The sequence below is a fragment of the Hyla sarda genome, chromosome 2 (genome assembly GCF_029499605.1).
Source record: "Hyla sarda isolate aHylSar1 chromosome 2, aHylSar1.hap1, whole genome shotgun sequence".
NCBI classification, from domain to species: Eukaryota; Metazoa; Chordata; class Amphibia; order Anura; family Hylidae; genus Hyla; species Hyla sarda.
Genome location: NC_079190.1, coordinates 322,279,681 through 322,291,210, shown reverse-complemented (window position 1 = coordinate 322,291,210; position 11,530 = coordinate 322,279,681). Strand labels below are relative to the sequence as shown.

The following is an 11,530-nucleotide window of genomic DNA, read 5'->3' as shown; positions in this document are numbered from 1 at the left end:
CTCTATTGTGCCGGACTTCATCTATTGTTTGTATGCTGCACGTGGAGAGGAACGCCACCTCCCTGGTCGGAGCACTAGAGCAGTGGTAAGGGGGAATCGAGCGGAGGCCTTTGTTGTATTGTTTATCTGCCGGGAAAAGGATGGCACAGCTCCCTAGTAACTCCTCACCAGATAGAAGATGCAGTCGAAGCTGCATGAATAAGAGAGCGAGGGTTAACCCCTCACCGCCTGACCCCAAAACCAGCCCCAGAAATAGGGACACAATATGCTCATTCGCCGAGGGGGGGTGGGGGGGATGTTGTATACTCACCTCAGTCACCACATACTCACTCTCGAAGACTTCGACCAGCTAGGACCATCTGCCTTAAGCCACCTGCCTTGGGCCAGTCTGGCAAACAGGGGCAAATGGGGAACCCGGACCTAGGATACATCGCCAGGCACTGGTTGTTTGGTTAACGCCAGTGGTTAACGGCCCTTCCAGCAATGCACCGTGCCCCTAGCTTGCATGTAGGGGAATCAGGCAGTGTGATGCTCCAGTCGCCCCACGCTAGAAAAAACAACAAAAGGAGAGAAAAACTAAACTTTAGACTGAAACTAGGAAAAAAAACAAAAGGGAAAAAAGACCAGGTCTGGGGAGCTCCCAGACCTGTGTTTTGCCTCCTGCTGACACTAGCTAAAACTGGTTACTTCATTTCCAGTGGGCGGGTATATCCTGCCAGGAAGGAGCCAACTTTTTTTCCTAGTGTCAGCGCCTCCTAGTGGCAAGAGCATATACCCATCAACAAGGTGTCCCCCAATGAAGAGCGACCGAGAAAGTACAACAAATGATCTCACACAATTGCCCTTTTTTTTTTTTTTTATAAAGGAAGTTTATTTGGTGGGACTGAGTTTAGGCTGCATACATTGAAATGGGATTTTACATTCAGATGCTATGCAGATTAAAAGCATAACTGCAATTATGTTCCGTAGGCAGGATCTCTGGCAAATCAGTGGCTTAGGATATGGATTTGTCTGAAGTCCTATGCAGGTCTATGGGATTTCAGTCAAATTTGTATCTGATCTACTGTAATCTTGGGCAAGTCTCAGGCTTCAAAGTTGCTGGGAAATGTAAACAGATATCCTATTGTCAATTTATGATTGCAGCTATGCTTTAAAGGCATGCTAAGGACACTTTATTTTTAATTTTTTTTTATAATTCTCCAGCAGAAATTCTACAGGACTCCCACAGATTTACTTTTTGAAAATTTGAGAAGAGGATACATGCATGGCTCCATATGAGATTGCCTTCACTCCCATACAGTCCTAGTAACAGCATCCAATTCAACTATTGTAGCAAAATTGTGGCAAAATGATACAGAAAATGTCAGTGTTTTGACCACTTGCTGTGACTGGGTCTCTTTCCGGTATTTGTTCGAGGAATACAATAACTACAAGACCCAGTTACTGCAAGGGGTTGAAATTTTGAGATTTCTATGCTGTTTTTGGGACAATAAACAGATCAATAGCGTCCATATAGAACAAAGATAGGTCGGCGACTGCAGTTATGAATGACTGTAGACCTCAATTCACTGCCCACTCTGCTGTCTCCGTGGTGCTCAATCAGAATAGACAAGTCCGTATCAATATGCAAAAGATGAAGATGGCACTCACTTGTCCACAGAAACATCCATTTATTAAAACAGTCAGGTCAGCAATACAGGTAATGGCTTCTTGAGGAAGCGTTGAGAATGGCTTGAAACAGCCGTTGGCCATTACGTGTATTGTTGACCCGACTGTTTTTATAAATTGATGTTTCTGTGGACAAGTGAGTGCCATCTTCATCTTTTGCATATTGATAAACAGATCAATGAATCGGTTGCTATCATAGTCACTATATTTCCTACAGTGAGAGCAGACCCTTTTCCCCATGAAAATTTAAGTTTTTAGGATGGCACCTTCTATATGGATTTGAAAAATCCTATTTTGAATGCAATTGAAGCCTGTTAACATATGAAAGTAAAAAACACAGAATGAACCCTGCATTTATTGTCCGTCACATGGACAAAATCTTTGTCATATTTTGGGCATATTAAAAAGGACATGCGGAAACATTCATGCGATTTGAGGTTGCACAGAGGTCTCTCTTTTTTGAAGAAGATTGCACAGTAGCATGATCACTTAGAATTCCCACTAATCCTTACTCTACAGATTTGCTTATTGGGTCACCGGTGATCGGGCCGATGCCCGGCATTAACGCTTTAGAGGCCACGATCACAGTTGATTGAGGTGTCTAAAATCCCAAAGACTCCCAGCAGCTCAGGGGAGGCGAGAGAGATCATCACGATATCCCGATCAGCTGAGAGGATGATGGGAAGGCACTTACCTGCCTCCTCGCCATCTGTTCTGTCCCTGGACGCTCCAGCCAGGCTCTGCAGGCTGGAGCAATTGAGCACAGATAACAGTGATCAATGCTACGCTATGGCATAGCATTGAACAGTGTATGCAATCTAATTATCGCATGTAATAGTCCCCTATGGTGGCTAAAAAAAAAAAAAAAAAAGTGTAACAAAAAAAAAAGTGTAAAAAAATAACAAAAAATTTGAATCAACCCCCTTTTCCCATAAAAAATATATATGTAAACGAAAATAAACAAACGTGTGTTATCGCCGCGTACGTAAATGTCCGAACTATAAAGATATAGTGTTAATTAAACCGCATGGTCAATGGCGTACACAAAAAAAATTCCAAAGTCCAAAATTGTGTATTTTTGGTCACTTTGTATACCCTAAAAAATGTTTTATAAAAAAGCTATCAAAAAGTCCCTTCAAAACAAAAACAGTACCGATAAAAACTTCAGAACACAGTGCAAAAAATTTGCCCTCCTACAGCTTCATATACGGAAAAATAAATAGGTGTTAGGACATTTTTAAACACGCTAATTTTCGTACAAATAGTAATTTTTTAAAAGAAGTAAAACAAAATAAAACCTATATAAGTTAGGCAGCATTTTAATCGTATGGACCTACAGAATAAAGATAAGGTGTAATTTTTTCTGAAACGAATCGGAAGGCGCCAAGTTACAAAATGGCATTTTGTCTTCAATTTTTCCCCACTAAGATTTTATTTTTCATTTCACCATAGATTTTGTGGTGAAATGAGTGATGTCTAGAGATGAGCGAACTTAGTCAATTCGATTCGTCACAAACTTCTCGGCTCGGCAGTTGATGACTTTTCCTGCATAAATTAGTTCAGCTTTCCGGTGCTCCGGTGGGCTGAAAAAGGTGGATACAGTCTTAGGAGACTCTTTCCTAGGAATGTATCCACCTTTTCCAGCCCACCGGAGCACCTGAAGGCTGAACTAATTTACGCAGGATAAGTCATCAACTGCCGAGCCGAGAAGTTTTTGACGAATCGAATTTACTGTAAGTTCACTCATCTCTAGTGATGTCATTACAAATTAAAATTGGTGGCACAAAAAACAAGCCCTCATATGGGTCTGTAGGTGATAAATTTGAAAGCATTATGATTTTTCGAAGTGAAAGTGGAAAAAATGAAAGTGGAAAAATGAAAAAAGCCTGTGTCCTTAAGGGGTTAATAAATATGTATCATTATACCAAGCACTTTACATTTGTAGGAAATGCCCTCGTAAATTTAATAAGGTCTGAAGACATAGTAAGCCATTTATTTTAAAAACAATGTAGGTGCACTGATGTTATGCACAGGTTTTAATGGTGCAGTTGGAGTGTACATGCATAAAAATGTATTTAATGGTGCAGGGCATGTGATAAATATGGGGCCAGTACATTTTTTGTGAAATTTCACTTCAGACCACCACCTTGTAGGATTTCTTTTCTTAAACTTTTCCGAGACCTTACACTGTGTGACTTTTCTGCCACTTTTGGAAACTGCTGTCTACAACATGTTTTGTAAACCAGGTCTGGGTGGGTGTATGTTTGAGGTGTAATTGAGGGGTGTGCGACAAATCGGGGGGGGGGGGGGGGGAAACCCACTAAATCACTTCATAAATCTTACTCCTTGCAAAGTGAAAAAGTGTTTACTCAAAATCACTTTAGCAAAAAGTCACACTTTTTACACAAGTGCGACAAATTTGCAACAAATTTACACCAACAAGTTGTGTAAAAAGGAAGATAAATGTCCCCCTATGGTTTTTCCTAGATGTGCCTGTTAATGACACATACTGAGCTGATCTAAGTAGTTAGGCTCACACTACTGCTTTTGCCCGGTAGGTGACATCCGTTAGGAAGATGGCGAGAGAAAAATCTGTGCATGACACGTCTTTCTCCAGCTATCTTCGGTCGCAATAACGCGAGTTATAACGGAAATTAAAGGAATCCCATTCAAGTAAATGGGATCATCTTTGCCCATTATGACTCCTGTTAGGCTCCTTTACAATAACGGACGTTAAGGGTGGTCAAAGTGGAGGGGGGGGAGGGGGACAGCCCTAACGGTGCACCTTTCACAGTGTGAAAGTAGCCTAAGAGTGTTTTTTATTGTACACATATTTGGTGTGTGAGTTTGTGTGTCTTGGGCACTAAATTTAGGACTTGACCTTTTTGTTTACATCAATTTTAATTAAAAAAAAATAATGTTTTTTAAAAGCAAAGAGTGGCAAGGTATCAGCCCCTAGAGGGCAATGCACACACACAGGGAGCAGGGAAGACCAGAAAGAGAGGCTGCAACACCCAGCTGCTTAATCACAGAACACAGCAGGAATTCACCCAACACCAGATGCAGGATGGGCAGGGAGAAAGTAGGGGTGCCGTGAGGCCAAAAATGGGGGTAGTCATTGCATGCCCAAAATCGGGCAGACCCAGCGGGAGCACAGGCTCTGTGGGGAAGCCTCATGGCAGAGATTCGCAATGGAAAAAAGTATTATGGTGGAGGGAGGCGGGGAAAGTGAGGCCCAGGAAGGGCCACAATGATGCAGAAGACTGAGGACAGAACTTTGAACTAATTCTTTGAGCAGAGCATCCTATTTAGTATTCACCAAATGCGTTATCTTGAAGACCAGAGATCCCAAAACTTTTGTACCTTGTGAGACACTTAAGTTTACTAATAGTAACTACTACACGACTGTCAATAGAAAACAATTGTTGGTAAATAAATCAGTGTGAAGTGTGGTTCATATGACTGAAATTATGTGGAAATCAAAATCAATGGCTGCAGCAGAATTTCCGAGCGGAATATTCCCACAGAATTTCGCTCAGAAATTCTGCCGTGTGACGATAGCCTGCGATTTGGTACTAATATTATACCAAGGGTCAGGTAGCAGAAGCTTGCAAGCTGAGGGTAGCTCCAAAGCCACTGGTTGGAGACCACTGTTGACTTACATGGTGCAGTAAGAAATGCAAATATTTCTATAATAAACCCAAAGGGTAAGTTACTCATAGGAAGGGAGAAAAAATACAGAAGTAATATTTTTAGTAACCGCAAAATAATCCATATTTTGGCCTTAGTTGTACATTTTTAGCACTTACATCAATTTCCATATGACGAAACTTGCAGATCTGGCGAAAACATCGACCTTCCTGCCATAATGTGCAAACTGTTTCATTTCCTAAGGCAGCTTCACAATGTCTGAAAGCACAACTGTCCCCCTGTGGAAAAGAACAATTTGTGTATCTATGAACTGACTGACCCTATGATGAAGTGAAAAGTACATTATATATAAGAAGTAAAATACACACCCACATAAAAACATTCCAACATACATATGATCTGGGCTATTGTTTATAAACTACATTTGTGCCATCATAGGGGTAATTCAATCTCAACTTATGTAGTTAAACTTGTTGGGAATATAAAGTTTTATTTTTGCAACTACATTCATTCAGCAAGTTTGCCTTCTCCTCACATTGCTGCTCATTCCTTCCTTCCCTTGTAGGGAATATCTCTGCAGCACTCAACAGTAGTGGATATCACAAAAAGTGTAATGTAAACCAGGAAGCCAGCAGAGCTACGGTGTTTGCACAACTCTCCTTAGACTATGTTCACATGGTGGAACATCCGCATGAATAATTTCCATGTTGACATTCAACAGACAGCGGAGTGCTACAGAACATGCCGGCGCTAGGACCGCTCGGAATGTTCAATGTTTTAGCAGACACAGGAATCAGGATTTCCACTGCTGTATGAACAGAGCAGCAGAATCTCAATTAAAATCTATGATGCTGCAGAACGTCCAGGCGAAAGATTCATGTGGATTCTGCACAGACATTCTGCCATCTGAACCCGGCCATAAAGTCAATGTGAGTTATGCAAGTTGTTTAACTTTCCCACTTCAGATACTTTCGGCTTTGCCGGCTACCTCAAACAGATTGAAGGTGGCCAGAAAAAGCAGATTGTTGAGGTGAGAAAACCCCTTAAAACACCCATACCGCTTCATATTATACATCTGTGCTTAAATGAGCACTGTCAGATCAAATAACTTTTGATATGTTATAAAGCATGCAAAAACAATGGGGGAGATTTATTAAAACCTGTCCCGAGGAAAAGTTGCTGATTTGCTCATAGCAACCAATCAGATCGCTTCTTTCATTTCTTAGAGAACTTCAAAAATGGAAGAAGCGATCTGACTCGTTGCTATGGGCAACTCAGCAACTTTTCCTCCGGACAGGTTTTGATAAATTTCCTCCAATAGGTTTTGCAATTGCTTTTATCAGAAAACTTTCAGTATTTCATACTGAAAAAGACAGTCAAAAAAATGGACACTAGGGGTCTCCCTGCCTCCTGTGACACATACCAGTCCTGAAGTGTCCAGTGGTTATCGACACAGGATGGACACCGACACCATGAGTGATTGTCAGGGCTGCAGGTGGGTTCAGAGCCGCTGTGCTTGCTCCGACCCTTTGTGAGTCAGAGCAGAGTGAGGGAGGGAGGAGGAGTCAGCATCACAGTGAGGAGAAGAGAGGGACACTATTTTTAATTATGTTTTTTTTTGGGGGGATGGGTACAGGTACACTTTAAAAGGGGTACTTTGGAGGAAAAAAAAACATTTCAAATCAACTGGTGCCAGAAACAGATTTGTAAATTGCTTCTATTACTACAGATATACTACAGAAAAGTTGCAGTTATTTACAGTCTGACCACAGTGCTCTTTTGCTGACACCTTTGTCCGTATCAGGAACTGTACAGAGCAGGAGAGGTTTTTTATGGGGGATTTGCTTCTACTTTGGACAGTTCCTGACCCGGACAAAGGTGTCAGCAGAGAGCACTGTTATCGGCTGCTGTATGCTCCAGAGAAACGTGTAGTTCTTTCCAGTCTGACAAGTACTGGAAGGCTTCAGACTTGGAAATAGAAGTAATTTACAAATATGTATAACTTTTTGGCACCAGTTCATTTCAAAACAATTGTCCTCCATCGGAGTTCCCCTTTAATCTGCCTATAAGGAATGGATTATTAGGCCACCATTTATAATCATAAAATAAAAAACCACAAGCAGTAACTCCATGTAGTTTTCTGTAAAATAATATTCCCTGGACTGTCTAAAACCAGTAGTACAGCACACAACATGTATTTTTACATATATCTTATGGTGTTGTAATGGTGGGCATGTGTGAATTATTAAAGGTGTACTCCGCCCTTAGAAATGCATTGAGGGGATGGGCGTGACATCAAGAGGGGGCAGAGCTGTGACGTCACAATACTCCGGCCCCTGTATCATGAGTGATCAGGCACGGAGTGATCTTGGCTCCATGCAGCTGATGACAAGTGGGGGCTGGAGGAGAGTTTGCGGGACCCCCGCGATCAGACATCTTATGTGCAGTACCCCCTTTAACAGCCCATTCCTCTCCCCAAATTTCTTGGTTAACAGAACAGATCACAGTTTTAGCCAATTATATCTTTACTAGTTAGACCACTTTTGTTTTTTTGTTTTTTTTAAATACATGCAGTGGGTAGAAGAGCAGCTGTAGTTGGGATTGTAAAGATTTGTCACCTTGGTGCAGGTAGAGTAGAAATAGAAATAACAGTCATCTCCTTGGTTAGACATCGGAGTTCACACAACTGTAGATGTTCTGCTGGTTTTCAATTTTTATAGACATAGACAAGTATATGGAATTCCTGAAGAAGATTCAACAGAAAAAAAAAATTGGAGTCAATACAACTAATGCACCAGACTATACAAATATATTTACACAGGGCAAATTTCTTGGAAGAAAAGGCAGCAGTCATTCACAGAGACATGTTGATAGTTTTGATTGGTCAGGGTCTCAGTGCCAAGACTCCCACGATCATTAGAAGGAGCAGGGAGAAGTGAGTGTTTACAGCGATTTACTCTGGACTTTGGTATTTTTTTTACGTGTATGCCGTCAACCGTTTTTTCTTAACTTTATACATTTTTTATCTAGTCCCCATAGAGGGAACTATACCATGCAATATTGCAATTGCTTTGGCTCAACATTGATCTGTGTTATCTGCGCTTTGCTGCTCTAGCCTGCAGAGGCTGCCTTGAGCATCAGAGAACTGATCGGATGGCAAGGAGGCAGGCAAGGGCCCTCTACCATCCTCTAAGCTGATTAGGACTTCGTGTTTTCGCTGCAGATGTCCCGAACAGCATCATGAGCTGACCGGCAATGTTAAATCCAGCATTTAGATGCCGCAATCAAATTTGCAGTGTCTAAATGGGGTAATGCTGGGTATCGGCCTGCTCGCCGATGTCTGGCATTAACCGTAGGTCTTTGCTGCCGAGTGGGACCAGGGCGTATAGGTACACCCTTGGTCCTTAAGAGGTTAAATTCTTGCTAGGCAACTTTGGTAAACAAAAGGCAGCATGAAAAAGGGAGAGACTCCCTTATTAATTATGTCCATGAATCACTTTAAAAACAGTGTAGACACAAAGCTTTGAGCACTAGAGTGGCCCTTGGCATCTTCTCCTCACCCTGCTAGGATTGATTCCTATACAAAAATAGGGAAGATTTAGTGCTGGGCGGTATACCGGTTCATACCGAATACCGAAATTTTTTGCCCTCACGATATGAATTTTTCCCATACCGCAATACCGGTTGAGGCCCTCCCCCCCCTTGAATTACATAATTATGAGCCGCAGCGTGCTGTCCCCACATTGGGGAACCAATCATATGTGACCCACGGGCGCTGTTCCGCTTCTCCCCCCCCCCCCCCCCGTTTATCAGCCCAGCGCAGCACTGTCCCCCACATCGGGGAACTAATCAGATGTCGCCTCGTCTTCCTGTGAGTTGTGGGCAGCTGGCGCTGGAAATCTGTACTGTACTACATATTCCTTGTGCCCGGGCTGCAAAAATAAACAAAATAAACTTTAACTCACCTTTCTACTTTCCCCCATCATCGCTCCGGTAACGGCCTCACGCTAGGGATGGGAACATCACAGAGCAGTCAGCCTATCACCGGTTAGAGAAGTAGCGCCCACGGGTCACATGATTTGGGGGGGGGGGGGGGGGGGGGGCGAGAAATACCGTTAAATACCGTGGAACCTCCATAACTTACAAAAATACTGTGATACACATTTTTGGTCATACCGCCCAGCTCTAGGAAGATTCCTATCAATTAAGCCTTGATGAGTGGCTGGGACCACCCAAGTGACTCCAAGCCCAGTTCTCAGGCAGTTTTTAAACTAATTTAGTTCTCTGAAATGCTGCAGAGTGAGACAAATATTTGTAATAAGGGTCCTTGTTTTATGCTGCCCAAATCTCAGGCCCCATTGAAAAATATTGACAAGCTTTCTTAAAAAGGAACAAAGAGGAGGATAAAAGTCTGATGAGTGAAGAAAGTAGAACTCTTCTTAAATAAAACACAATTAATTCATGAAAAGTTGTTAACCAACATGTAATATCCATACTTTGTAAATGTCTGTAATTCTATTACAACATTTTAGCTATTGAACTCACCAAGGCACATCCGTAGGTGGCAGCTCAGAACCAGCAGCAAGACTTTTCTCCTGTAAGTCGAATCAACCATCAATCCAACAATTAATTTGTGGGAGTGGGAGTGGCAGTAGGGTGAGGAAGGGATTTGGACTTGACTTGTATAACCAGTTTTGTATAATCACAGAACAGTCCAAAAAGAAAATTAGTTATTAAAAAAAAAAAATTTAAAAAATTTAAAAAATACCCCCACTCTATTTGAAGGAGAGGGGAAAAAAAAAAATCAAATCACCAAAAAAAGAGTAAGCCCAGTTTTCTGCACTGAAAACGTCTTCTTGGGGAAAACAAAAGCCTTTTAAAAATTCCAATTCCACGCTCTTCCAATTTCTTCACCTAGTATGAAAAAAACTCCTTCCCTTTCTTAAAAATCAAGAAGTAGATAACAAGCACAGAGTTATTATATCGGCTTATCATAAACACATCTAAGGCATTTAACAGATTTTATGTATATTGTTTAACCAAACACTGTAATAGTCTGTTGTATTTTACTGTAGTCTATTTTCCTATGCACAATTTTTTTTGTCCAAAAAAACTAAACTCAAGTGTTAAATTTTCAAAAGTTCAAAACTTCACATTGAAGTCTATAATGACACAGATGATCTCAAGGGAGGTCTGTTCACATTAGTTTAGTATTCCTTCAACCACATAAACTGATCCTAACTGAACGAATCTCAAACGCAGATATGAACCTAGCCTAGCAATGAGTGACACTTTTTTTTTTTTACACTTGCTCCAGGAGGCATTTAAGGTACATTCACACTACGCAATTTCTGCTGATTCCTCAAGCGGAGATTGATCGTGCGTTCCTCAATGTGAATGCACCCTAAGGTGGTGCACTGGGTACTTTTATACAAAACAAATTGTGTTTTGGAAAGTGATCCCAACCTGAGTAAGACGTAATCCTATCTTGGTTAAGCATTGCCACTGTGTAGATAAATGTTAGTTCCATACTCACACTGAGAGATTTCCCACGATTGTTGGAGAACTGGAAAACAAAAACAAAACTTTGTTACCTACATAGTCCAATACAAAACGCCCTTATGAACACAGCCCATTTTGGCCTTTAGGACAAAGGAAATTTTCATTTTTGCTTTTTATTTTATTTCTTACATAAGAACATAAGTTTTATGGCCCAGATTTATCAAAGAATGTCTACGGTAGAGCTATTTTCCCACATTTTTTGGGGGTTGTGGGTTTGACTAGCGTGCATCTTATTTGCGCAGCTCTGCTGTGGTGGGAAAAGCTCTACCACATATACTTTTCTAGACACTTGTGAGGGAGGGAAATAGACACTTTCCCAGGTCCTGAATTTAGCTGAGCTGCCGGGACATTTTTACTTGCATTTTAGACGCTACAATCAAATGGTGTCTAAGGGGTTAAAGCCGGGCATCACAGTGATCGGTGATGTCTGGTATTAGAGATGGGTCCTGGTGGCAGATAGTGGCCAGGACCACCCAGCTATGACCCGCGCTCAGCTCCTGGTAGACAAAATAATTGTAATCAAAATAGTATGTAAATTTGTAGGTTTTTTTTCGCCATTCACCTTGTGGTCAAACTTACACATTATTTTAATAGTTTAGATCGGCCTGATTACACCAATACCAAATATTTTTTTCCTTCTTAAAAAAAA

General features: G+C 41.4%; 1 protein-coding gene across 8 annotated transcripts in view; it reads right to left on the bottom strand.

The window, feature by feature from the left end:
- ZC3H11A (zinc finger CCCH-type containing 11A) overlaps positions 1-11,530 on the bottom strand; it is an 87,855-nt gene that overhangs the window by 56,028 nt on the left and 20,297 nt on the right. For 3 of the 8 annotated variants that reach the window (XM_056557842.1, XM_056557843.1, XM_056557844.1), the window contains exons 2-5: positions 10,856-10,885; positions 9,865-9,914; positions 7,938-8,062; positions 5,478-5,597 (exon numbers count right to left, since the gene is read on the bottom strand). In XM_056557842.1, coding sequence (XP_056413817.1) covers positions 5,478-5,597; positions 7,938-7,991 — 174 coding nt within the window. In that variant the 5' untranslated portion in view covers positions 7,992-8,062; positions 9,865-9,914; positions 10,856-10,885. Of the gene's footprint in view, positions 1-5,477; positions 5,598-7,937; positions 8,063-9,864; positions 10,886-11,530 lie in introns of all 8 variants that reach the window. The other 5 variants (XM_056557837.1, XM_056557845.1, XM_056557838.1 and 2 more) reach the window with 2 other exon arrangements.